At 41.0% G+C, this 25,333-nt stretch overlaps 3 protein-coding genes across 3 annotated transcripts in view; all 3 read left to right on the top strand.

Annotated features, from left to right (window-relative positions):
- The window catches only part of LOC113018471 (NLR family CARD domain-containing protein 3-like), an 87,409-nt gene extending 63,877 nt beyond the window's left edge, over positions 1-23,532 (top strand). Inside the window, exon 10 of the mRNA XM_080299017.1 lies at positions 22,918-23,532. The gene's annotated coding sequence lies outside the window, so the exon portion shown is untranslated. The remainder of the gene's footprint in view (positions 1-22,917) is intronic.
- Positions 1-25,333, top strand: part of LOC113010344 (uncharacterized) — an 89,113-nt gene that overhangs the window by 33,298 nt on the left and 30,482 nt on the right. The window lies entirely within an intron of this gene.
- LOC113018465 (NLR family CARD domain-containing protein 3-like) lies at positions 3,914-23,532 on the top strand. The gene is made up of 7 exons (XM_080299018.1): positions 3,914-4,433; positions 8,698-8,837; positions 8,960-10,769; positions 13,447-13,617; positions 14,667-14,840; positions 15,738-15,766; positions 20,635-23,532. The coding sequence occupies exons 1-6, from the start codon at positions 4,117-4,119 to the stop codon at positions 15,751-15,753; spliced, it is 2,628 nt and encodes an 875-aa protein (XP_080155144.1). The 5' UTR covers positions 3,914-4,116; the 3' UTR covers positions 15,754-15,766; positions 20,635-23,532.

Raw genomic sequence — 25,333 nt, 5'->3', positions numbered from 1 at the left:
CTTTTTCACCATTGATTGGCTCTGGCACACATTATATAAGGACTGCACTCACTTACAGCTCACACTTTTCACTCCCACATGGGGCGGCAGCTGAGAGTTTATGTGTGTCATGTGTGTCTTCCTTTAATTGATTTTTCTCAACCAACCACTCACACATCTGTGTTGTGTTCAGTATGTTATATGTGTTTGATCTCCAGATATTTGTTTTCAGTGAAGTTGGTGACAGACTGTCCTACAAAAATTATGTCAGTAGTGACAAAATTGAAAGCTTCAGCCAGATAAATCTGTCACAGAGAGAAGCAGCTCAGTGGCCAACAACAGGTAAATGTAAAAGAAAAACATCTTTTTCATTGTATGTTTGTGTTTGCAGTCATCAGCGACACAAACACAGAGCAGAGTTTCCAGGATCCAGCTCTGTGTCCATGAACAGTGACACGTCCAGAGATTATCCTCCAGTCTTCAATAATGAACCTGGAACCTCAGGGACAAAGTAAGAGACTGCTTGTGCTATCAACTAAATAAAGATGATTTCGGTTTTGAAGTCTTTTTTTAATGTATCTATCTATCTACAGTGGGGCAAAAAAGTATTTAGTCAGCCACCGATTGTGCAAGTTCCCCCACCTAAAATGATGACAGAGGTCAGTAATTTGCACCAGAGGTACACTTCAACTGTGAGAGACAGAATGTGAAAAAAAAATCCATGAATCCACATGGTAGGATTTGTAAAGAATTTATTCGTAAATCAGGGTGGAAAATAAGTATTTGGTCAATAACAAAAATACAACTCAATACTTTGTAACATAACCTTTGTTGGCAATAACAGAGGTCAAACGTTTACTATAGGTCTTTACCAGGTTTGCACACACAGTAGCTGGTATTTTGGCCCATTCCTCCATGCAGATCTTCTCGAGAGCAGTGATGTTTTGGGGCTGTCGCCGAGCAACACGGACTTTCAACTCCCGCCACAGATTTTCTATGGGGTTGAGGTCTGGAGACTGGCTAGGCCACTCCAGGACTTTCAAATGCTTCTTACGGAGCCACTCCTTTGTTGCCCGGGCGGTGTGTTTGGGATCATTGTCATGTTGGAAGACCCAGCCTCGTTTCATCTTCAAAGTTCTCACTGATGGAAGGAGGTTTTGGCTCAAAATCTCACGATACATGGCCCCATTCATTCTGTCCTTAACACGGATCAGTCGTCCTGTCCCCTTGGCAGAAAAACAGCCCCATAGCATGATGTTTCCACCCCCATGCTTCACAGTAGGTATGGTGTTCTTGGGATGCAACTCAGTATTCTTCGTCCTCCAAACACGACGAGTTGAGTTTATACCAAAATGTTCTACTTTGGTTTCATCTGACCACATGACATTCTCCCAATCCTCTGCTGTATCATCCATGTGCTCTCTGGCAAACTTCAGACGGGCCTGGACATGCACTGGCTTCAGCAGCGGAACATGTCTGGCACTGCGGGATTTGATTCCCTGCCGTTGTAGTGTGTTACTGATGGTGACCTTTGTTACTTTGGTCCCAGCTCTCTGCAGGTCATTCACCAGGTCCCCCCGTGTGGTTCTGGGATCTTTGCTCACCGTTCTCATGACCATTTTGACCCCACGGGATGAGATCTTGCATGGAGCCCCATATCGTGGGAGATTATCAGTGGTCTTGTATGTCTTCCATTTTCTGATGATTGCTCCCACAGTTGATTTTTTCACACCAAGCTGCTTGCCTACTCTTCCCAGTCTGGTGCAGGTCTACAATACTTTTCCTGGTGTCCTTCGAAAGCTCTTTGGTCTTGGCCATGGCGGAGTTTGGAGTCTGACTGTTTGAGGCTGTGGACAGGTGTCTTTTATACAGATGATGAGTTCAAACAGGTGCCATTCATACAGGTAACGAGAGGGGGAAAGAAAAGCGTCTTACAGAAGACGTTACAGGTCAGTGAGAGCCAGAGATTTTCCATGTTTGAGGTGACCAAATACTTATTTTCCACCCTGATTTATGAATAAATTCTTTACAAATGCTACCATGTGAATTCATGGATTTTTTTTTTCCACATTCTGTCTCTCACAGTTGAAGTGTACCTCTGGTGCAAATTACTGACCTCTGTCATCATTTTAAGTGGGGGAACTTGCACAATCGGTGGCTGACTAAATACTTTTTTGCCCCACTGTATCTACAATGTGAAAATGGTGAAAGAATAGTCTTTCTGAACAAAGCTCTCAAAGTTCTCTCACATTCATAAAAAGTTCTTTTCCTCAAACAACCACTAAGACATCTGTGTTGTTTTCAGTATGTATTATGTGTTTGATCTCCAGATATTTGTTTTCTGGTGACAGCCTGTCTCATAAATCTGACACTGAGAGAGAAGCAGTTCAGTGGCCAACAACAGGTAAATGTAAAAGAAAAACATCTTTTTCATTGTATGTTTGTGTTTGCAGTCATCAGCACAAACACAGAGCAGAGTTTCCAGGATCCAGCTCTGTGTCCATGAACAGTGACACGTCCAGAGATTATCCTCCAGTCTTCAGTCATGAACATGGACCCTCAGTCACACAGTAAGAGACTGCTTCTGCTATCAACTGAGTGAAGACGATTTTGGTTTTGAAGTCTTTCATAATATTTCAAAGGGGTTTGTAGGGTTGGAGTCACTGAATGTGGCCTAACCTGTTCCACATCAGGTTTTGTTTGAGATTAAAGATCAAAAGGTATGAAATGAAGGCTTTTGGAACTATTATTCCTTTGGAAAGTAAAATTAACCATTCTTGGAAGCTATAGGATAAACTCGGTTTCCAAAAATGGTGAAAAGTATGCTTAACGTCTTTTAACATATTAGCATGTTTCTAGTATTTATGACCAAGGCTGTTAATACGACACATTCATTCAGGGGTGTCCAACTCCAGGTCTCAAGGGCCAGTTGCAGGTTTTAGATGTGTCCTTGATCCAAAAAAAGCTGAATTAAATGGCTAAATTACCTCCTCAACCTGTCTTGAAGTTTTCCAGAACCCTGGTAATGAACTAATCATTTGATTCAGGTGTGTTGACCCAGGGTGTAATGTGCTAACTTGTACATACCTCCCCAGTCATGGCCCCGCCAGATGCAAAGGTGGGGGGAAAAGGCAAAGGCGGGGGACATGTGGGCAATACGCCAGATAGGGAGCTGATGCTGCAGGATGAAGAACTCTCACCCGCTGGCTGAGGTGTCAGACACAGTGAGGTCCAACCGGCGTGTTAACTGGTGAAGCTCGAGCAATACACCAGGATACACAGTCTGCACTAGCGGGCTGAGTAAGGAACGTGACCCGAAGGTCGGTCTCCAGAGCCAAGCAGCTTCACCGTCCACAGACAGGGAAGCAGCAAGAGTGAACTCGCAAACGAGACACCTGTAGGCTGCCAGGAAGTTTAGCTCACTGATTGAGCCTCTGCTGGCTGCGTAAACCTGCGGCACGTGGGCAATACGCCAGGGGAGCACAGCCTACTAAGCCAATCGAGCATGGCAGCTAAGCTAAGGGTCTTGCTAAGGGAGACCGGGGCTAAGGGAGACCAGGGCCAGGAGAGAGGCAGCATACAGGGAGGCTGCAGAAACAAGCTTCCACTAACGGACACCACTGCCATTGCCACTATCACACACACACAGTCACACAGTACCACAAGTAGGTACCATCAGTCAACCACACACGCATAAACAAGTGGAGATAAAACAATCACCGGTGTCAAGTTTGCACAGCTGTTTTATACGTAAGCTGTTGGGTGTGGCCGGGCTAGCCTGAGTATCCACACGCCACGACCAAGAGGGGGTCATACCACATACATATAGAATATATAACAGCGTGGAGAGATAGTCTCGATATGATAGAGAACAACCACTCACACAACAGCTGTTGTCAAGATTCTTGTTTTTCTTACCCTTTTTCCTCACTCTCCCTCCCCTCACCAGATTTTCCATGTTTCCCTTTTTCACCATTGATTGGCTCTGGCACACATTATATAAGGACTGCACTCACTTACAGCTCACACTTTTCACTCCCACATGGGGCGGCAGCTGAGAGTTTATGTGTGTCATGTGTGTCTTCCTTTAATTGATTTTTCTCAACCAACCACTCACACATCTGTGTTGTGTTCAGTATGTTATATGTGTTTGATCTCCAGATATTTGTTTTCAGTGAAGTTGGTGACAGACTGTCCTACAAAAATTATGTCAGTAGTGACAAAATTGAAAGCTTCAGCCAGATAAATCTGACACAGAGAGAAGCAGCTCAGTGGCCAACAACAGTTAAATGCAGAAGAAGAATTGCTTCTTCATTTTGTCTTTGCGTTTGCAGACGTCAACAACACAAACACAGAGCAGAGTTTCCAGGATCCAGCTCTGTGTCCATGAACAGTGACACGTCCAGAGATTATCCTCCAGTCTTCAGTCATGAACATGGACCCTCAGTCACACAGTAAGAGACTGCTTCTGCTATCAACTGAGTTAAGACGATTTTGGTTTTGAAGTCTTTCATAATATTTCAAAGGGGTTTGTAGGGTTGGAGTCACTGAATGTGGCCTAACCTGTTCCACATCAGGTTTTGTTTGAGATTAAAGATCAAAAGGTATGAAATGAAGGCTTTTTTTGGAAAGCAAAGAGACCATTCTTCAAACCTATAGGGTAAACTCTAAGGCAGCGGTCCCCAACCTGTTTTGCGCCACGGACAATGGCCGACAATTATGGCTGACAATATTTTCTGGCCTTTAAGGTGTCGCGGATAAATACAACAAAATAAAACTAGTACCGGTACCGAAAAAAAGAAATTTATTCATAACACACGTGAAAAGACCAAGAAAAAAACGAGTAAAAGATAAAAACGATAACAAAATAACGCTGAAAACCGAAAAAAATCCCCTGAAAACTATACATTTCACACCTGAGCCTCAACTCTTGCGGCCCGGTACTAAATGACTCACGGTCCGAGGCCCGGGGGTTGGAGACCGCTGCTCTAAGGTATTCCAAAAATGGTGAAAAATAACTTTCCTCAAAAATGACTTCCCCAAAACAACCACTCACACAGCAGCTGTGTTGCTTTCAATGTTTATGTGTTTAATTGATATTTTTGATATTTGATAATTTTACTGTGATTTTTTGTAGTTTTATATTCTTAACTGCTGCCCTGCAGTGCACCTATCCATGACTTCGATTGGTTTGTTACTGCAAATGCAACAACTTTGATGTGACTGTGTTCATAGTTAGACTGAACCCTGGGTAACATAAAATGAGTTAATTAACTAGCTTCATGGGACCCCTTGCCACGATTAGAAGTGCTAGGATTAAGAAATAAAAGATGCATTAAATATTCTGTGGGTCTATAGCAGAAAAACCAAAATGGAAATCCAAACTTTAATTTGATAGAAATCTATAAATGATTTAAAAGGATTTCCCTGGTGACAATCTTGTCACAATCTGTGGGAGTGGAGTGAGGAGGTAGACCAAGTACAGACATGCAAGAACCAAACTTAGTCTTAACAGAAAGCGAGCCATTTATTAAGACTGGTTTTAACAGTAAAAAAATGGCAAAGCCAAAACTAAACACTAACCTAACCTGAGTGAACTCGTGCTAAACATAAAAAGCCCTGAACATTAACATGAACATGGAAAAAAGACATAAAAAACCCGAAGACTTGGCATGGCATGAAACTCCTGGTAAATATGGCATGAGCATGGCAGAATAGCATACAATCAGACAAAGAATGAATGAAAACTCAGTGACTAAATACACACAGGAGGTGTTCAAGGGGAGTGGAAAAACACGGGGAAAGGGCTGATGTGAATGGACATAATGTGGCCACGGAGGAAGTGAAACTAGACACACTGAACATGGAAAAAGAATTTTCACAATAAAATAGGAAGCATAATTAGTTGGCAGGCAGAATCTTCTCCTGCTCTGACTGAAAAAGAACTGGCTGAGAAAGCATCAGGCTTTTTATTTCTAGACCCAAGGCGATAAGAGAGAGTACAACAGAGTCGACCAAAGATCAGGGACCAACGGGCCAAGCAAGCATTTAGTCTCTTAGCAAAACAGAGGTAAACCTCCCCAACAAGCTAGCAGCAGCACTCATCCAGCACCCGCTTCATTGCTTGGAGCTCCCTCTCCCCAGCATCATAGATGTGCTCTGTGCTTGACAGTCCCTGTGAGGAAAAAGGCACAGAGTTGGAGCTTACCTTGGAGATACTCAAAATGTCCGAGCGGGGTGTTAAGAGCTGTCTTCCATTTGTCACCCTACTGGATGGGAATGAGGTGGTATGTGTTTTGAAGATCCAACTTAGTGAACATGGCGGCTTTGTGGAGAGACTCAAAAGCTGAGTTAATCAGAGGCAAGAGGTACTTATTTTTAATTTTTTATTCATATAAACCAAAATAGTCAATACAAAACAACAAAGTCATTGCCTTTGTTGCTCGTAGTTGCTATGAAAACTAGTCCAGCCCCTGCTGGAGAGAAATGATTCCTGCTGCCTGTGTCTCCCAGATGTACCTTTCCATCACTTCCCTCTCTGGCTCCCTCGCTTCCTGCTCCCACTAGCAGACTGCAACTGCATCTTATGTACATTCTGTGATATTCATTTTACTTCATTTCATTTCTGTCATCCTGTATTTTATGTTTATAAGATTTAGATTGGTTATTTATGGTTGGTTTACACAGCTTGTGTATGCATGTGTATGCATGTGTAGCTGTATATATCCGTGTGTGTGTGTCGAACGCTTTTTACGGAATCAAACTCAAAGTAAGGTCAGTACTTCCACGCTTTAAACGCTGCATGCTCATACTCTCTCCCACACTCGATATATTATCCATTGTTGATCTGCACACAGCTGTTGACACGAATGTCGCACTCGCTTATGTCACTGTCATGAGACACTCTCGCAAAAAAAAATCACGGTTTTATTAACGTAGTAACGCAGCGTGCTTACGGGAAAGTAACAGTAATCTAATTACCTTTTTTGCAATAGTAATCCCTTACTTTACTCGTTACTTGAAAAAAGTAATTGGATTATGCGTTACTGCCCATCTCTGCTGGTAACCCACTGCTACTGCAGGTTATTTTCCCAACTTCATCAGCATCTGGAACTCAAAGATGTCTAGTGTCAATTTGTGACTGATATAAAGCCATCCAGAAACAAAACAAACTTAGCAGTGCAGAAATAACTGTAGTGGCTTCTCGTGCTAAAATTAAACAGAGACACATTAAACAGTTAACAAAGGTACATTTTCCCTCTTATCCATGGAGATATTATAATACAAGTGTGAACTCAAACAAATACAATGCATTAATCCAGCAGAAAAATGGCATAGAGATCCCTCTGACATGAACAGTGAAGTCGGTTGCAGCAACTCCCAGTGCCTTAACTGTTCCACTCTTTGCATTTAAAACAGACCAGGCAGCGAAAAACGGCATTGCACACCCACATAACACCAATGCAAGCTAGCACTTCCGTGAATGTTTCTGTAGATCCCCATCAAGAGGTACCCCAAAAGAAACAGTGCCATCCAGTGGCATGTCCCATGATACCGACCTTGGCTACATTATGAAGCGTATCAAATCATGCACAGACATTTATGACTGATTAACAAACTTCAAAAGTTAATGTGCAGCTCGTGACATGAGTAGTTTTTTATCTATTTTACGGAATAATGTCTAATTTGCCTTTCAGATTCTGTGATTTATCTTCTTTGGCACAAAAGTGATTTGCAGAAAGTAAAATGCAACAAAACACAAAATAAATTAAAGATACTGAAAAGAAGTAAAGTAAGTAGAGTAAAATTTTATTTGTATAGCACCTCTCAAGATAACAATCATAATGTGCTTCAAAGCAAAGCTAAAACATAAAACAGAAATCAACCAAAAGCAATTTTAAAAATATTAGTTTTTAGCTGTTTTTTAAATGAAACCACTGAGTCCACAGGTCTCAGGCTCAAAGGCAGGGAGCTCCAAAGTCTGGGGGCTACAGTTACAAATGCTTGTTCGCGTTTCGTTTTCAACCTCGTATGACGGACGACCAGTAAGCCCTGATCACATGACCTCAAGGAGCTGCTGGGGATGTAAGATCTCTGATATTAGTTTGGTCCTTGTCCATGCAGAGCCCTGAATGTCAAAGTCAAAATCTTAAAGTGGATTCTGAATTTTATGGGGAGCCAGTGCCACTTGATCAGTAGAGGTGTAACGTGAGAGTATTTAGAAGACTTGGTCAGAAGCTTTGCGGCAGCATTCTGAACAACTTGCAGATGATCCACAGAGGCTTTACATAAACAAGTGAACAAAGAATTACAATAATCCAAACGAGATGAGACAAATGCATGGATGACCATTTCTAATTCTGAGCGTGAGACAATGGGACTCAGCTTAGCAATGTTTTTTTTAATAATAAAAACAGATTGAAGGTTTGGCAAATGTAGCGAGAGGGCCTAAGGTTTCTGTAACCATAGGTACCAATTTTTTAGGAGCACAAACAAGGACTTCAGTTTTCTTCTCACTTTGTTGAAGAAAGTTATCAGCGATCCATCTCATAATAAAATCTAAGCACCAAAGCAAAATTTGTAGTCAAGAATTGACTACTGGGTGCCTAGAAACATAAACCATGGTTTTTTTTGGATGCCCGGGCTACTATTAAACTTTGGTTTGTCTGATTTTACCGTTTTTCTTTGGTGAGAATAATTTTTTTTTGGTCCCCACAGAGAAACAAAGCGTAATAATTTTTTCGTGGGGAAGCCAACATCCTGTTGTGTGTCGTGTCATGGTGCCCTGAAGGATTCATCAGACTTCTGTCCACAGTGTAGAGAAAATTCCAGAACCAGAGATAATCAGCATGCAGCCAGTAAGAGCAGCTGTGCACAAAGAAAAATCTAATATCTTTCTGTTGATATTGTTTTTTTTAATTATTCTGTTATTCAGGCATTTTGGGCTCTCCAGATTCATTGTTTTCCATTCTTTCAACAGATACTGGTCTGCAAAAAGCTTTAGATGCATTAAAGCTCACTCTGATTAACAGATGTGAACATGTGTATGAAGGAACTGATAAAACAGGAAGTGAAGCCCCCCTCAGAGTGATCTACACTGAGCTCTACATCACAGATGTGCAGAATGAAGAGTTTCAAATCCAACATGAGGTCAGGCAGGTGGAGAGAACTTCCAAGAAGAAGATCCTCCATGAAACATCAATCAGATGTCAGGACATCTTAAAAACCTTGCCTGATCAAAAGACACCCATCAGAGTGGTTCTGACATATGGCGTTGCTGGCATTGGAAAATCCTTCTTGGTGCAGAAGTTCACTCTGGACTGGGCAGATGGCTTAGAAAACCAAGACATTAGTTTGGTGGTTCTGCTTTCTTTCAGGGAGCTGAATTTGGTCAGAGATGAGCAGTACAGTCTTCTGGAGCTGATCCAAGTTTTCTATCCAACATTACAGAGCATCACAGCAGAGAAGCTCACTATGTGTCATCTTTTGTTCATTTTTGATGGCCTGGATGAAAGCAGACTTTTGTTGGATTTTGCAAACAGGAAGCTTGTGTCTGATGTCACACAGAAGTCCACCATTAGTGAGCTGCTGACAAATCTCATCGAGGGGAATCTGCTTCCCTCTGCTCTCATCTGGATAACTTCCCGACCTGCAGCAACAAGTCAAATCCGTCCAACATATGTTGACAGGGTGACAGAAGTTCGAGGCTTCACTGAAGCTCAGAAGGAGGAGTACTTCAGGAGGAGATTCAAAAAGAATGAGCTGTCAAGCAGAATCATCTCTCACTTGAAAACATCCAGGAGCCTTTACATTATGTGTGGAATCCCAGTCTTCTGCTGGATCACTGCTACAGTTCTGGAGCACATGTTGACTACAGAGGAGAGAGCAGAGCTGCCCAAGACCCTGACTGACATGTACTCACACTTCCTGCTGGTTCAGACAAAGAAAAAGCACAAGTACCACGGAGGACAAGCGATAAAGCAGCAGGAGCTCGCCAGAACTGACAGGGAAGTTATTTTGAAGCTGGGCAGGCTAGCATTTGAACATCTGCAGAAAGGAAACATCCTGTTCTACCAAGAAGACTTGGAGCAGTGTGGTCTGGATGTCACAGAGGCCTCTGTGTACTCAGGAGTTTGTACAGAGATCTTCAAAAGAGAGTCTGTGATCTTCCAGAAACCAGTTTACTGCTTTGTTCATCTGAGCATTCAGGAGTTTCTGGCTGCAGTCTACATGTTCCACTGTTACACCAACAGGAAGACAGAGGTGCTGCAGAACTTCCTTACTGAGGACGATAAAGGAAATAAGATATCTCTGGAAGATATCTCATCTCTGGAAGGTTTTCTGAGCAGAGCCATGGAGAAATCGTTCCACTGTATGTTCGGCCAACTGGAACTGTTCGTTCGCTTCCTTCATGGCCTCTGTCTAAAGTCCAACCAGAGACTCTTGGGAGGTCTGCTGGGTCAGGCAGAGTACAATCCTGAAAGCATCCAGAGAGTTATCAACAACCTAAAGGAGATTAGCAGTGATGGCAAGTGTCCTGACAGATGTCTAAACATTTTCCACTGTCTCATGGAGATGAAGGACCTCTCTGTACATCTGGAGATCCAAGAGTTCCTAAAGTCACAGAAAAAATCAGAGAAGAAACTCTCTGGAATTCAGTGCACAGCTCTGGCATATATGCTGCTGATGTCAGAGGAGGTTTTGGATGAGTTGGATCTGGAAAAGTACAACACAACAAAGGAGGGTAGAGAGAGACTGGTTCCAGCTGTTAAGAACTGCAGAAAGGCTCGGTGAGTCCAGATGTGATTAAGATTATAAATCAGTGTAGATCAATAGTTTAGTTCTTAAAGTTATTCTTACTAAAACAAAATCATTTTTCTTATTGCAGAGTCCCAGTTATTTATTGGAAAAATAACACATCAATTTAATTTTGTCACAAATCTTGTCGAGATGTTTCAAACACTGTGAAAATGGTTTTTATTTGTTTTGTTTTTTGTTTTTTTACAGAAAATTATTTGGATGATTTCATTTTTATACATCTACAGTGGCTTGTAAAAGTATTCAGCCCCCTTGAACTTTCCCACATTTTGTCACATTACAGCCACAAACATGAATCAATTTCATTGGAATTCTACGTGAAAGACCAACACAAAGTGGAGCACACGTGAGAAGTAGAACAAAAATCATACATGATTCTAAACATTTTTTACAAATAAATAACTGAAAAGTGGGGTGTGCGTAATTATTCAGCCCCCTGTGGTCTGAGTGCAGTCAGTTGCACATAGACATTGCCTGATGAGTGCTAATGACTAAATAGAGTGCACCTGTGTGTGATCTAATGTCAGTACAAATACAGCTGCTCTGTGACGGCCTCAGAGGTTGTCTAAGAGAATATTGGGAGCAACAACACCATGAAGTCCAAAGAACACACCAGACAGTTCAGGGATAAAATTATTGAGAAATTTAAAGCAGGCTTAGGCTACAAAAAGATTTCCCAAGCCTTGAACATCCCACGGAGCACTGTTCAAGCAATCATTCAGAAATGGAAGGAGTATGGCACAACTGTAACCCTACCAAGACAAGGCCGAACTCACAGGCTGAACAAGGAGAGCGCTGATCAGAAATGCAGCCAAGAGGCCCATGGTGAGTCTGGACGAGCTGCAGAGATCTACAGCTCAGGTGGGGGAATCTGTCCATAGGACACCAAGAGGTTTTCTTCCAAGATTGCCCTGTATTTGGCTCCATCCATCTTCCCAACAACTCTGACCAGCTTCCCTGTCCCTGCTGAAGAGAAGCAACCCCAGAGCATGATGCTGCCACCACCATATTTGACAGTGGGGATGGTGTGTTCAGAGTGATGTGCAGTGTTAGTTTTCCACCACACATAGTGTTTTGCATTTTGGCCAAAAAGTTCCATTTTGGTCTCATCTAACCAGAGCACTTTCTTCCACATGTTTGCTGTGTCCCCCACATGGCTTGTGGCAAACTGCAAACGGGAATTCTTCTGGTTTTCTGTTAACAATGGCTTTCTTCTTGCCACTCTTCCATAAAGGCCAACTTTGTGCATTGCACGACTAATAGGAGTCTGCAAAAGACTTGAGACTGGGGCGGGGGTTCACCTTCCAGCAGGACAACGACCCTAAACATAAAGGTGCAACAGGGCAACAATGGAATGGTTTAAAACAAAACATATCCATGTGTTAGAATGGCCCAGTCAAAGTCCAGATCTAAATCCAATCGAGAATCTGTGGCAACATCTGAAAACTGCTGTTCACAAACGCTGTCCATCTAATCTGACTGAGCTTTTTTGCAAAGAAGAATGGGCAAAGATTTCAGTCTCTAGATGTGCAAAGCTGGTAGAGACAGACCCTAAAAGACTGGCAGCTGTAATTGCAGCAAAAGGTGGTTCTACAAAGTATTGACTCAGGGGGCTGAATAATTATGCACACCCCACTTTTCAGTTATTTATTTGTAAAAAAAATGTTTGGAATCATGTATGATTTTCGCTCCACTTCTCACGTGTGCACCACTTTGTGTTGGTCTTTCATGTGGAATTCCAATAACATTGATTCATGTTTGTGGCTGTAATGTGACAAAATGTGGGAAAGTTCAAGGGGCCTGAATACTTTTGCAAGCCACTGTAAATGTTCAGCTGAAGCAGCCACAATGGCCAAGTGTGAAAGCAATGGGATAAAACTGAATGGTGTCACAGTTATTTACTTCCAGGAATAGAAATGAAATCAAAAAAGTGATTCAATACAGTCAGTGATAATACTATCTATTTAAAGCTTGATAACATCACAGTGAGCAGCTGTAAATTAAACATAAGACTTTGATAGGAAGGACCCAAAGCATACAGCATTTGAAGCTGAGTGCTTGTTTATTTCCTATTTATTTTTTATTTTTTTTGGAAGTTTGCTCTTAGCAGTTTTCCACAGCAGTTCAGCTCTGTCCTGTTGTCTAACTTTCATTCCTTTTTCGGGGCCAAGCAGCTATTGAAAAAAGAAAAGCATGATTAACATAATGATATCATATGATCACAGCATCACATCAACCTTCAAAAATGTGATGTTTATATACCATTTTTCAAAGAAATACATGGTATTTGTATTTCCAAAATCTAAAAATGGTTCATTAAACATGTTTTTGGTTTTCACAGTAAATAACTTTAGTTTTTTCCTTCTTGGATTTTATATTTGTCAAAGTTTGTCAAAATGGAGGGGAAAAAGTCTCACATATGTAATGGAATTCAGTGTTTTCTCCTTCATCTCCACATTAAATCAGAACAAAGACTGAAAATGTGTGGGTCTGAGAAGTCATAAGAATGTTTCATGTCAGTCAGATCAGATCAGCTGAACAACTGATGTGAAGAGACAGTGTCCAATTCTTTGCCAGCGAGTGCACAAACTAAATATAATGTGTCTTCTTCATAATAACATGTTATTTTTTTAATATGTGTCAACACAGACTTCATAAGATTTTTGTCTATGCGGGTAAATGTGGCCCTGTGGCCTCAGCTCTGAGGTCCAGCCCCTCCCATCTGAAAGAGCTGTGCCTGAGTTCAATCAACCTGGAGATTCCAGCAGATGAAACTTTTGCTAATCTGGGGGATCCAAACTGTAGACTGGAGACACTCAGGTCAGTTAACTGAAACTGAATCTGTTGTTATTTATAAAGTTATTTCAATATATTGAACTATGAATTTATCCCCCTATAGCCCAACTCCAGTACTGTGAGATGGAGGACTGGGATGCACCAGTCCATTTTTTTTCTCATTGCCTTAGCGTCAGGCAATGAGGACTTGGATTTTAGCATAATTTCATTGATTCCCACAAATCCACCACTTACAGTTTTGGAAAATCTTGCATCCAATTACAGGATTGTAGTAATCTTCACCCCCACATTGCACAACAAAGTAACCAGAGTCAGATGTAGCCTGCTATCTTACATTGGACATCTGGAAACATTAGGGGGACAATGTGGATGAGACAGTGACCAGAGGTTAGAGCAGCTGACTAATAACCTGCAGGTTTTTAGATGCTGACATTTTTAGGATGAGTTTTCACACAAAGAATAAAAATTTGGACTAAAGAGATACTAAAAGCTAGACTTGTAGTCAAGACTGCCTAAACCAAGACAATACCAAGACCAGAGGGTATCGAGACCAAGACAAGACCAAGGTCAAGACAGACCAAGTCAAGACCAAGACAAAGTCAAGATGAGAACGAGACAAAAAAGTCTTTAAACTGCAGCCAGATGCTGCTTCGTTTATAGGTGTCAGGCATATTTGTGTTTTTGCGGTGCGCTCGAACAGCCCTCCTCACCGCTGTCTACTGTCTCACTCACTTACTGAGAGGACAGACGCATGCTCCACTTGACTGTACTTGCACCATCATCAAAAATGGTGCAAGTACATGTAGACAATTTAAGATTTTTTTTTTTTTAATTAATGCATGAACAAAACACAATCACTAGCAAATCTCTAGCAAACTGGAGCTTGGTTATTTTTAATCAGAGAAGTGTTCTGTTGCCGTATGTGTGTGTGTTTTCTGCATGTTTGCACTTGAAAATAATCTTTAGAGTTTGCAATAGTGTGTAGCTCCATTAGAGATTCACTTGGTTTCTTATAGGAAAAAGATGATGTAATAAAAAAAACCCACTTTGAATAACAATCATGTGAATTACAGATTTGAGGACAGCACTTTGTCAGAGAACAACTGTGCTGCTCTGCTCAGTGCTCTGAAGTCCAACCCCCCCTACCTGAAACGTCTGGATCTAATAGGATGCAACCTGGAGGGCTCAGGAATGAAACAGCTGTATGATTACCTGGAGAGTCCACACTGCAAACTACAGTTTAAAAGGTCAGTTCACTTGACTTAGATTATAAAGGAAAATTATTTCTTTGGTTTCTGTTTATCGGTGTGTCTGCAGAACAAACAATCACACATACAAAGAGAATAAGGATGTGTGTAGAAGGCTGACTTTGTGATGATCCACAGTAACAAAAGTAAAAGTTACTCCTCATTTTAGAGAAAATCTTTAAATATGCGGTTCATATGGTAACATTGAACTGCATATTTAAAGGTCTTGTGTTTTTATACTTTATAAATTCTTAGTTTCACATGTCCCCAGTATTTACGTTTCGGGCTTCTGTTTAAAACAACACAGATCTTTATTTTTTTTTATTTTTTTTTGTAACCATGTCTGCATACCTCTAGTTAGAAACTCCTTTCAGTATCTGTGGATTCAAACTGGAATGGGCACTACACCCACCTCTTTCTGTGGAAAACAGTCACCAGGAGCAGAGCAGCTCTTTCTGTACACTGTGTATAGCTTTTCAATAGAGAACTAAATTTGACACTGCATGACTTCTAACTGCAAATGCACCACATGTAAATCAATATGTTATAGCCATTATGTACTCAGAACAAAAATACACGAACTGTGACTTTATCTGTACCAAAGTTAAATATGTCAGGAAATGTTATTTCTCTCACATTCACAATAGTAAGCTGCTCACTTCTTCCTGGACCTCCATCTTCCACAGGTTACAAAAGGAGACACTGATCAGTAAAAGCATTTTAACACAAAAATGAATCTATTAGAAATACAAACCCTGGATGTACTTGTATTCAGTTTTAATGTAGTTTGTTTAGTGTGACTTCTCCTTTGTCTTTTCTCACTTTGTTAACAAAAAGATGTAACAATTCATTTTGTATGCTATCTGTTTTTGGACCCATCTCATCATGTTCCTGCAGAGTGTCTGTGGTTTAGATGCTGCACTGTGGTGAGTATTATTGAGATCTCTTAGTGTATTTACAATTTTTTTCTGAATGCTTAAACCCTAACTGTGATTCTTACAGCACAATTTCTAAAACTATTGATACTTATAGCAAAACCACTCACTGAGTTTGCAAAACTAAAAGGACAAACACTGCTTTGCACTCAGTTTGCCATTTTGTAACACACACTTTGCAAACCTGTAGCTACAATCCACTGCACAGCACTCTTTTTGCAGAACTGTAAACACAACTCACTGCTTTACACTCAATTTCCAAATGATCAATGCACTCCTAGCAAAACTATACACATTTATGGCCATTATTTACACTATTTTGCCAACTGTCTGGCACACTGCCACATGTGAAAACTTTCTTAGATAATTAGTTCACTTTGCAATCAGCCTAAGCACTATAATACAGGTAAGCTGTGTGTGCGGAGTACAATGGAGGGAGCAGAAAGAGTGAGAAGTAGAGGAGGCCGAGGAAGAGGACGTGGAGGTGAAGAAGTAGGATGAAGAGGACGACAAGGACAAGGAGGAGCAAGAGGAAGACGAGGAGGGGGGAGAGGAAGATGAGGAGGGGGGATAGGAAGGGTAAGAAGAGTAAGAAATAGAATTGCTGATGACATCAGAGCTACAATAGTGGACCATGTAATCAACCGTGGAATGACCCTGAGGGTAGCTGGCCAACGGGTCCAGCCTAACTCGAGCCGCTACACTGTAGCAAGCATCATAAGGACATCTTGAAATGAGAATCGGTTAATGCAGTCACTTCGCACAAAGAGTTGTAGCACTGCCATATGCCAATGAGAAACACACCAATACCATTGATGTAAAAATACTGAAATTGTTACTTTACAGAATTGCTAGATGACCAGATGCTGGGACAGAGGAAGCATGTTCACTGCAGACCAAGTAACCCATATAGTCATTATGGCGATTGCAAATAATCCTATACTTGGAAATAAACACTTGTGTTTGTTTTGATGTTTTGAATAAACACCAGGGGCCCGTTCTTCGTACCTCGCTTACTACATCCAAGACCAAATCATCGCGCTAACCGTGAGCTCGCTAATCCGGTTCTCCGAACACACCTGCTGTTGACGATTAGTACAGCTGGATGAAGTAATGTGAGATCACTGGGTGTCATAAAAGGGGCTACGCATCGATAGTAGAAACATTGATCGGCAACCCTCTGATTGGTCGGCGAAAATGTCGAAGGAGCGCGCTCGGTATTTTTCGGCAGCAGAGCAAGAACTCTTGATTGAGGGATTTCAGGAGTTTCAGAGTTTAATTAAAACGCAAGGGAACACTGCAAAGGCTGCAAAAGCAAGGAGAGAGGGCTGGCAGAAAGTTGTTGACAAATTAAACTCGTAAGTAATTTAATAATAACAATAATAATGGAGTGGATTGATATAGCGCTTTTCAAGGCACCCAAAGCGCTTTACAATGCCACTATTCAGTCACTCTCACATTCACACACTGGTGGAAGCAGCTACAGTTGTAGCCACAGCTGCCCTGGAGCAGACTGACAGAAGCCAGGCTGCCATATTGCGCCATCGGCCCCTCTGGCCAACACCAGTAGGCGGTAGGGTAGATTTATTATATTACACTATATTATCCAATAATATATTACATTATATTATATTATGTTATATTATATCCACTTTCACATTAGAGCCACAACAGGACCCACTAGAACATGGGAACAAGTAAAAGTGAAATATAAGAATATTCTACAGAATGGTAATATTTATCACTTATATTGCTTTTCGTCTCTTGGAAAGAGACCCTGGAATAATCTGTTTATTTGTTCATAACAGCAACCAAGAAAAGGGCAGAGCAAAAAAAGACAGGTGGTGGTCCTGCACCCCCACGTCAACAAGTTGGTTAAGTGAATAATACCCTCACGGGAATATCGATATCTCTCTATGAGCACACTGTCGCGCTGAGCTAAAGGATCCTGTCTGTCCCGCAATATACGCTGAATTCTGGAAACTCTCCTTATCAATCTTGCACCTTCCGCAATGGGTGGCTCGCGTAAACGGACAGGACATGGCTGCGACAGACTTCCCAAATCCACCTTCGCTTTTATAGCCGTGGTCTCTCATCTTGATTACACAAAGTAATTTGCAATTACTACTCTGAAATATGAATTACATCTGTAATAATCACATACATGTAATAGAATGTTAATAGTACATTTCCCTTTTTTAGGAAATGACCTGTATGTATCTGTATGACATCAATAAAAGGATCAAGTGCTGCATTATCTTTAGTTACATTGATGTTATTTATTTATGGTGAAACAGTGGTAAAATATCGCTGTTGCTTTCGTATGAATGAAGCGGACATACCTGCGTGGCCACGATCTAATCCTGTTTACATAAAGTGAACCTGCTCCCGAGCAGGTTTACGCTTACGGCTCTGTTGCTATGACAGCAAGTCCCGGATGAGCTTCGGGGAACCAAACGATCCAAGATCACGCGAAATCGTCAACAATCAAATCCAGCTAACTTACTTAGCGAGGTACGAAGAACGGGCCCCAGTACTTGAAGTTTGGATCCCTCTATGCTTATGGATCTATGACAGAAGTATGAGCTCAAACTGACATAGCCTACCTTGTGCACAGAGAAAGCAAAAGCCAGATGTGTTTTGTATTCATACCATCAGTGTGCAGTTGCCGCATTGTGTGCTTAGTAGATGATGGCTTGTGTGTACTGTTTGATACGGAAACACCATTTTTACGAAGGTGTGAAGAGTTAATCTAGCTGTGTTTGCTTTTGCAAGAGAACTACAATGTTTTGATGATTGGGTGACAGGTTTTCTTATTTGTGTGAAGAGTTTTGCAAAATTAGCCAATAGTTACAAAAAATGTGCTTAAGCAATCAGAAAAAACTGTAATTTATACATTTTAGTGTCAATTTCAAGATTACTAAAGAGAATTTTAAGATTAATGTCATGTAATTGACTATGAGCAGGGAAGATAGCAGGGGTGATTCTAGGATCAGAGCTTTGGGGTGCTGAGCACCCAGAGAGCTGCCCAGCCAGGCAAGATAAACTTTACTCGTCACAATGAGACTTCTTCCTCGTCTCTGTCAGTCCCTGCATCCTTAAATGTCTCCAGTTGTCCCAAGGTCCCTCTGACTAAATTACACCTTTCTTGGCTGCTACTTCAAAGCACATTGTGCTCTGTCAGTCCTGTGTGCTGCACAACAACATTGAATTTTTAGTATTTACTGCTGTTTACACTTAGCTAGATTAATGCGATGGTGTTGTGTTTAGTATGTTGCTCTGTTTCTTTTTGCTTGTTTTCTCTTCTTTTTCTCTCAACAGGTGATCCAGGAGATTTTTTTTTCTCTTCTTTCTCTTTTTAAGTGCCCTTTCTCACTGTCCCTCTTCCCTTCTGTTTTTCTTTTCTTTCATCTTTCTTAGTATGTTGCTTTGTTTTTTTTTTTGTTTGTTTTTTTTTTTTGTTTTTTTTTTTTGCTTGTTTTCTATTCTTCTCCTCTCAACAGGTGATCCAGGAGATTTTTTTTACCCCCCCTTTCTCACTGTCCCTCTCCCCTTCTGTTTTTCCTTTCCTTCCTCTTTCTTTCTCCCTTTCCTATCCCTCACTCATGTCTGTCCCGTCTGTAACATCTGAAAATAAGATATAATAAATAATAAAAACAAAGGTCGATCAAATGGATCAATACGGCAATGCCACGATGATCCATTTGGCAAAGTAAATCCATTGGGTATCTTTGTTGGTCTTCAGACAACAATTCTGACGGCTAAAGAACCAAATGGGACAGGCAAAAAAAAAAAAATTGGGGGAGAAGTAGGACACATTTGTCGACACATTTGAAGGACTCTTTGAATTCAAACAGCCTTTGTCGTAAAACCGCTTTGACTTTTGCCTCCAAATACGGAGGATCGGAGCATCCTTCCCCTGAATTACGACGCAGCTACAAATAAGAAAACTGAGAACACAGCTGACACGAATAACGAGACAGGGGAAGAGCAAACACAACATGACGCACACTGACAGGAGACTATCAAAGTAAAAAAGGAAGTACACAGAGACGTGGATTGGAGGGGGAGAGAGGACATGACAAGCTGGGGAACGTAGATAAACATGACGGAATAAAACACAAGGAGGGGAAACAAGGCACATGAACACACCACTATACAAACCCAGACACACAGAGGGCAAAGACACAAAGGGAAATCTAATAAACAATACCAAACAGAATAATCTAGAAACCATAGAATAACAGTAACAAGTGGACTTAAACATAATACAGAATGACAAAAAATCCACGAAAATCCAAAAAACTGGGTCAAAGGACCCAAGACCATGCCAGTTAAATCATTGTAATTATAAATAGTATCCCAAGATCTAATATATAATTAAAACCTTGCATTGATGTGCATGTCTGTGGATGTTTTTCTACTCAAATGTTTTGAAGACCTGCTTGCTTTGAATGATCTATGCAGAAACTCAGTATTTGATGGATTTACCTCAAAAGGTTTCATTCTTTTCATTAAATTCATTTTAATTTAATTGCTGACCTTTTGATAAAATGCTGTTACTAATTAAAATTACTCCTGTTCATAAAAAACAAAAAGAAAAAAAAGAATTATATGTAAAAATTTCATATTTAAATTCATATATACCCAAGTTTCTCATGTTTGATGTTTTTAAATGTGTACTAGTTGTCTCACACAAACATACATAGAATCACTTAGTTTTTAATGATTCAGCAAAACGTACGATGTTTGTTTATTTTCAAAGTTAAAATGGAAATGTGCTGTTCCTCTCTGTTTTAAAAAATGAAATGATTGGTTCCCTAAAAATGATTTGACGCATATGCAACAATCTTTTTCAGTCTTAAACAGATCAAGACATGCAGTGATGCCTACAGACTAATCCTGAAAGGAATCAGTGGTCAAAGCATGGCTCTACTCAGACTTCCTGAATCTGTTCCAGAACATATAAAGACACAAAGACAGTGTGGCCTTAACTCTAATGTCAATGCTTTGGTTTATAGATAAGGTCTTTGGAAACTAATGAACTTCTCTTCAGTGGATGGAGTACAGGACTGAGGTAAAACACCTCGTCATATCCACTTCAGACACTCCTATATGCCTTTACTTCCTGGATGACTCCTATGAACCAGTGAGTGTGTCAGTATGGAAGTGTTGACTTTTCTACAGTGTGAAACATTCAGCTCACCCAGCTAAAGGACACTTTGTATTCAGTTTTGATTTGTTACTGAGCAGAATCTTGCGAAACAGGTTTCATTGCACTGATTCCACACCCAACGACCCACTGAGGAGACTACAGTTAGAATGTACATTGAAAACAGACAGATGTTGTCATTTATCTTACGAGAGTAAGTAAACTTTGGAATAAGTTCTGCTACATTATTTGGAATAATGAGCTCTTATTTTAAACCTACAGATACTTTCCTAAGTTAAAGAATACGTTTGAGGTACAATAGCTGCCATCTAGATAGTCCTGGAACTAAAAGCAGACTTTTCTTGTGCAGGTCCTTGTTGTTGTTGTTTTACTGTGAGATGTTTTAATAATTTCCCTACTGTAATGTTACTGTTGAATGTTATCTTGATTGTGGTGTTTCATTAGCGATCCAATAGTGTGTTTTTCAGTGCTGTGTCATATTACAGCTCAGAGAATGGTGTGTCACATATACTGTGTTGAATGTGAATCCAGTTTTGTAATTTTGCAATATTTGGAAAATACAGATATTTGTTAAAGAAGTACAGTCCGTACTTAGAACGTAGATAAACATGACGTTGTTACTAAAAGATTCTCATTGTTCGTAGTAAACAGTTCCAGTTATTTATTGGAAACATTACATGTCAATTAATTTTGTCACACATGTTGTTGAGATATTTCAAACACAGAAAATGCTTTGTATGTCTTTTTTGTTGTTGTTTTTTTAACAGAAAATTATTTGGATGATTTCATTTTTATACATCTATATTTCAGCTGAAGCAGCCACTGTGGCCAAATGTGAAAGTAGTGGGATAACACTAAATGTTGTCACATTGATTTATTTTCAACAATATAGTAAATCCGTCAAGTGATTCAGTACAGTGAATATTGGGCCATTTGTCTGCAGACAAATGTGCAGAATTGTCTGCATCAATTAATAAGTTAGCAAGGTGTATGGGGCTGAAAGTCAGTTTTCAGTGCCATGATGGTGGCTCATAATAGCAATAATAATTCATTAATGGCCACCAGATTGCCTAGCAACAGGATTGTTCACACACATTTTGAGCTAGCTTGATATAACATGAGACGTGATTGATTAATAAATAAATATATAACAGTTTTAGGTAATCAGATGGGAAGCAGCTGTTTTATTTTGTGAAGAGTCCAGACTGCATGGTGGAGGCTCTGAGGTCAATATCAGAATAGTGTTGGAGTGACTCCACGCAATTAAAAAAAATACAATAAAATCCCATTTTTCCTAGTCTCCTCAGTGATAATGTGCGAGGAGAACTGTGACAGAGAGAAAAATTCAGTCAAACAGATCAGTCAGAAGCTTGTTGTGATTGTATGTTTAAGTTTATATGAACATGGCTGCTGTTGTTGTCTTCATACATACAGGAATTAAAGTTGGATTGCAGCTGACAGTCTACCAAGATGTAGGGATGGGTATTGAAAACCGGTTCTTGTTGACAACCGGTTCCCATTGTTTCAATTCCTTGGAATTCTTTGCCATTTTTGCAAACGATTCACTTATCGACTCCAGTCGCCCCAAATGACGTCACCACGTTGCAGAGCGTCATTTACCTGGCAGGAAACACGGCTCAAACGCTCAAAAGTTTGGTTATACTTTACGAGAATGGATGGCAACAGGGCAACTTGCAATGCTTGCAAAGTAGATATTTCATTTAAGGGAGGAAACACTACAAATATGCAAAAGCATTTGCTCACAAAACACACGATGACCTGAAATGAATGTCGTGTTTTTAATTCCGCTCCGGACTCGTGAATCTCAACACAGCAGCAGCGTGTCTCAGAAGTCTACATAAACTATTCATTTGACCTCTTGGCTTGGTTATGGTCTGTCAACTATACGATATTATCAAATCATAATAACTTATATAAAATCATCACCAATCAAATAAATTGTCCACAGGTGGATTCTAATCAAGCTGGGAAAGATTTGACGAACAATCACGAGATGCACCAAAACAGGATTCACGTGAGCTCAATTTTTAGTGCTGATGCAAAGGTTGTACATACTCGCCTGTGAACAAATAAATTCATCCATTTTGGAATAAAGCTGTAACATAACAAGTTGTGGAACAAGTGAAGTGCTTTCAAATGTCAGGATGCTCTGTGTGTTTTTGTTTATTGCCTTACTGCTTATAAAACGTTTAAAATGAATTTCTATATATGTTTGAACAAAATACATTTGTCAGCAAAAGTCAATCTGTAGAGGAACAAATATTTATATGATGTGAGAATAACAAGACAAATACATGTACAGCAAACATATTAAATATCCGTTTATTATCTCCTCAACCTGCATTTTATGGTTATCTCTGTGTTGCAGCTCCACTCTGTGAAATAATGATGAACTTCAGTTAAAGTCTACTTTAAATCTCAGAGGTTGATGCTGGATTGCAACAGACAGTTAAATAATCAATAAAATGTAATCATGTTTTTCTTTCCTTCCCTTTTCACTGTCCATGTTGAACAACACCACTTCACAAATTCAACATAACATCATCAAAGGTGCATAGTGTTCTACTAGTGTTCTACTAAATATATATATATATATATATATATATATATATATATATATATATATATATATATATATATATATATAGCTGATCTACAATACGGCAGCAGTGATCAGTGACATGCTTGGCTACAAGTTGAACAGCCACAAGGGGCAGTACCCTCCATGGAGAAGGAGGCTAGAGGGCAAGATCAAAGTAGCACGGAGGGAGGTTAGCCAACTAACGGAGTTGCAGAAAGGTGCGACAAATAAGGTGCCTAAGAAATACAGCAAGCTGTCCATACCTGAGGCCTTGGAAACTGCCAAGCAAAGACTCACAGCCTTGGCCAGCCGCTTGAGGAGGTACACCAGAGAGATAGAAGGCAGGAGAATAAACCAGCTGTTCTCCACAGAACCAGCAAAGGTGTACTCTCAGTGGCAAGGGAACAATAAGAGAACAGCACCACCAAGGCTGGAGACGCAGCAATACTGGAAGAGCATATGGGAGAAGGACGCAACCCATAACGGCAATGCTCAGTGGCTAGAGGATCTGAGGGCAGACCACAGCGACCTCCCTGAACAGGGTCCAGTAACCATCACAGTGGCAGATATCCAAGAAAGGGTCTCCAGTATGAAGAGTTGGACAGCACCAGGGCCCGACATGGTTCACGCCTACTGGCTGAAGAAGCTGACTGCACTCCACGAGCGTCTGGCAGCACAAATGAACCAGCTGCTAGTTAACGAGAGACACCCGGAATGGCTAACCGAAGGCCGGACGGTCCTGATCCCCAAGGACCCCAAGAAGGGACCGGTCCCCTCCAACTACCGACCAATAACCTGCCTCAGTACTACATGGAAGCTCCTGTCAGGCATCATATCGGCTAAGATGAACAGGCACATGGGTCAATACATGAGCGGGACACAGAAAGGAATTGGCAAGAATACCAGAGGCGCAAAACACCAGCTACTGGTAGACAGAACAATCAGCCGAGACTGCAAGACCAGACTGACCAACCTGTGCACTGCCTGGATTGATTACAAGAAGGCCTATGACTCAATGCCCCACAGCTGGATACTGGAATGCCTAGAATTGTACAAGATCAATGGGACCCTAAGAGCCTTCATCAGGAACTCAATGGGGATGTGGCGTACAACACTACAGACCAACTCCAAGCCCATAGCACAAGTCACCATCAAGTGCGGGATCTACCAAGGAGATGCTCTGTCCCCACTGCTGTTCTGCATAGGCCTGAACCCCCTCAGTGAGATCATTAACAAGACTGGCTACGGATACCGACTACGGAACGGAGCAGTTGTCAGCCACCTCCTGTACATGGATGACATCAAGCTGTATGCCAAGAGTGAACGAGACATCGATTCACTGATCCACACTACCAGGCTATACAGCAATGACATTGGAATGTCGTTCGGACTGGAGAAGTGTAGTCGGATGGTAACAAAGAGAGGGAAGGTAGTCAGAACTGAGGGGATTGAACTACCAGAAGGCAACATTGCAGACATAGAGGACAGTTACAAGTACCTGGGGATCCCGCAGGCAAATGGGAACCATGAAGAGGCCGCTAGAAAGGCTGCAACCACCAAGTACCTGCAGAGGGTCAGGCAAGTCCTGAGGAGTCAGCTGAATGGTAAGAACAAGATCCGGGCCATCAACACATACGCCCTGCCCGTGATCAGGTACCCTGCTGGGGTAATAGGCTGGCCAAAGGAGGAGATAGAAGCCACTGACATAAAGACAAGAAAGCTCCTGACCATGCATGGAGGGTTTCACCCCAAGTCCAGCACCCTGAGGCTGTACGCTAAGCGG

Source organism: Astatotilapia calliptera, chromosome 3, assembly GCF_964374335.1.
Source record: "Astatotilapia calliptera chromosome 3, fAstCal68.1, whole genome shotgun sequence".
NCBI classification, from domain to species: Eukaryota; Metazoa; Chordata; class Actinopteri; order Cichliformes; family Cichlidae; genus Astatotilapia; species Astatotilapia calliptera.
This window is presented reverse-complemented; position numbering and strand designations above follow the sequence as displayed.

Coding starts and splice junctions, on each gene's coding strand:
- LOC113018465 (XM_080299018.1), top strand. CDS start 4,117: ATGTTATATGTGTTTGATCTCCAGATATTTGTTTTCAGTGAAGTTGGT. Junction 4,434..8,697: donor CATGGACCCTCAGTCACACA/GTAAGAGACTGC, acceptor TGGTCCCCACAG/AGAAACAAAGCGTAATAATT. Junction 13,618..14,666: donor TGTAGACTGGAGACACTCAG/GTCAGTTAACTG, acceptor TGTGAATTACAG/ATTTGAGGACAGCACTTTGT.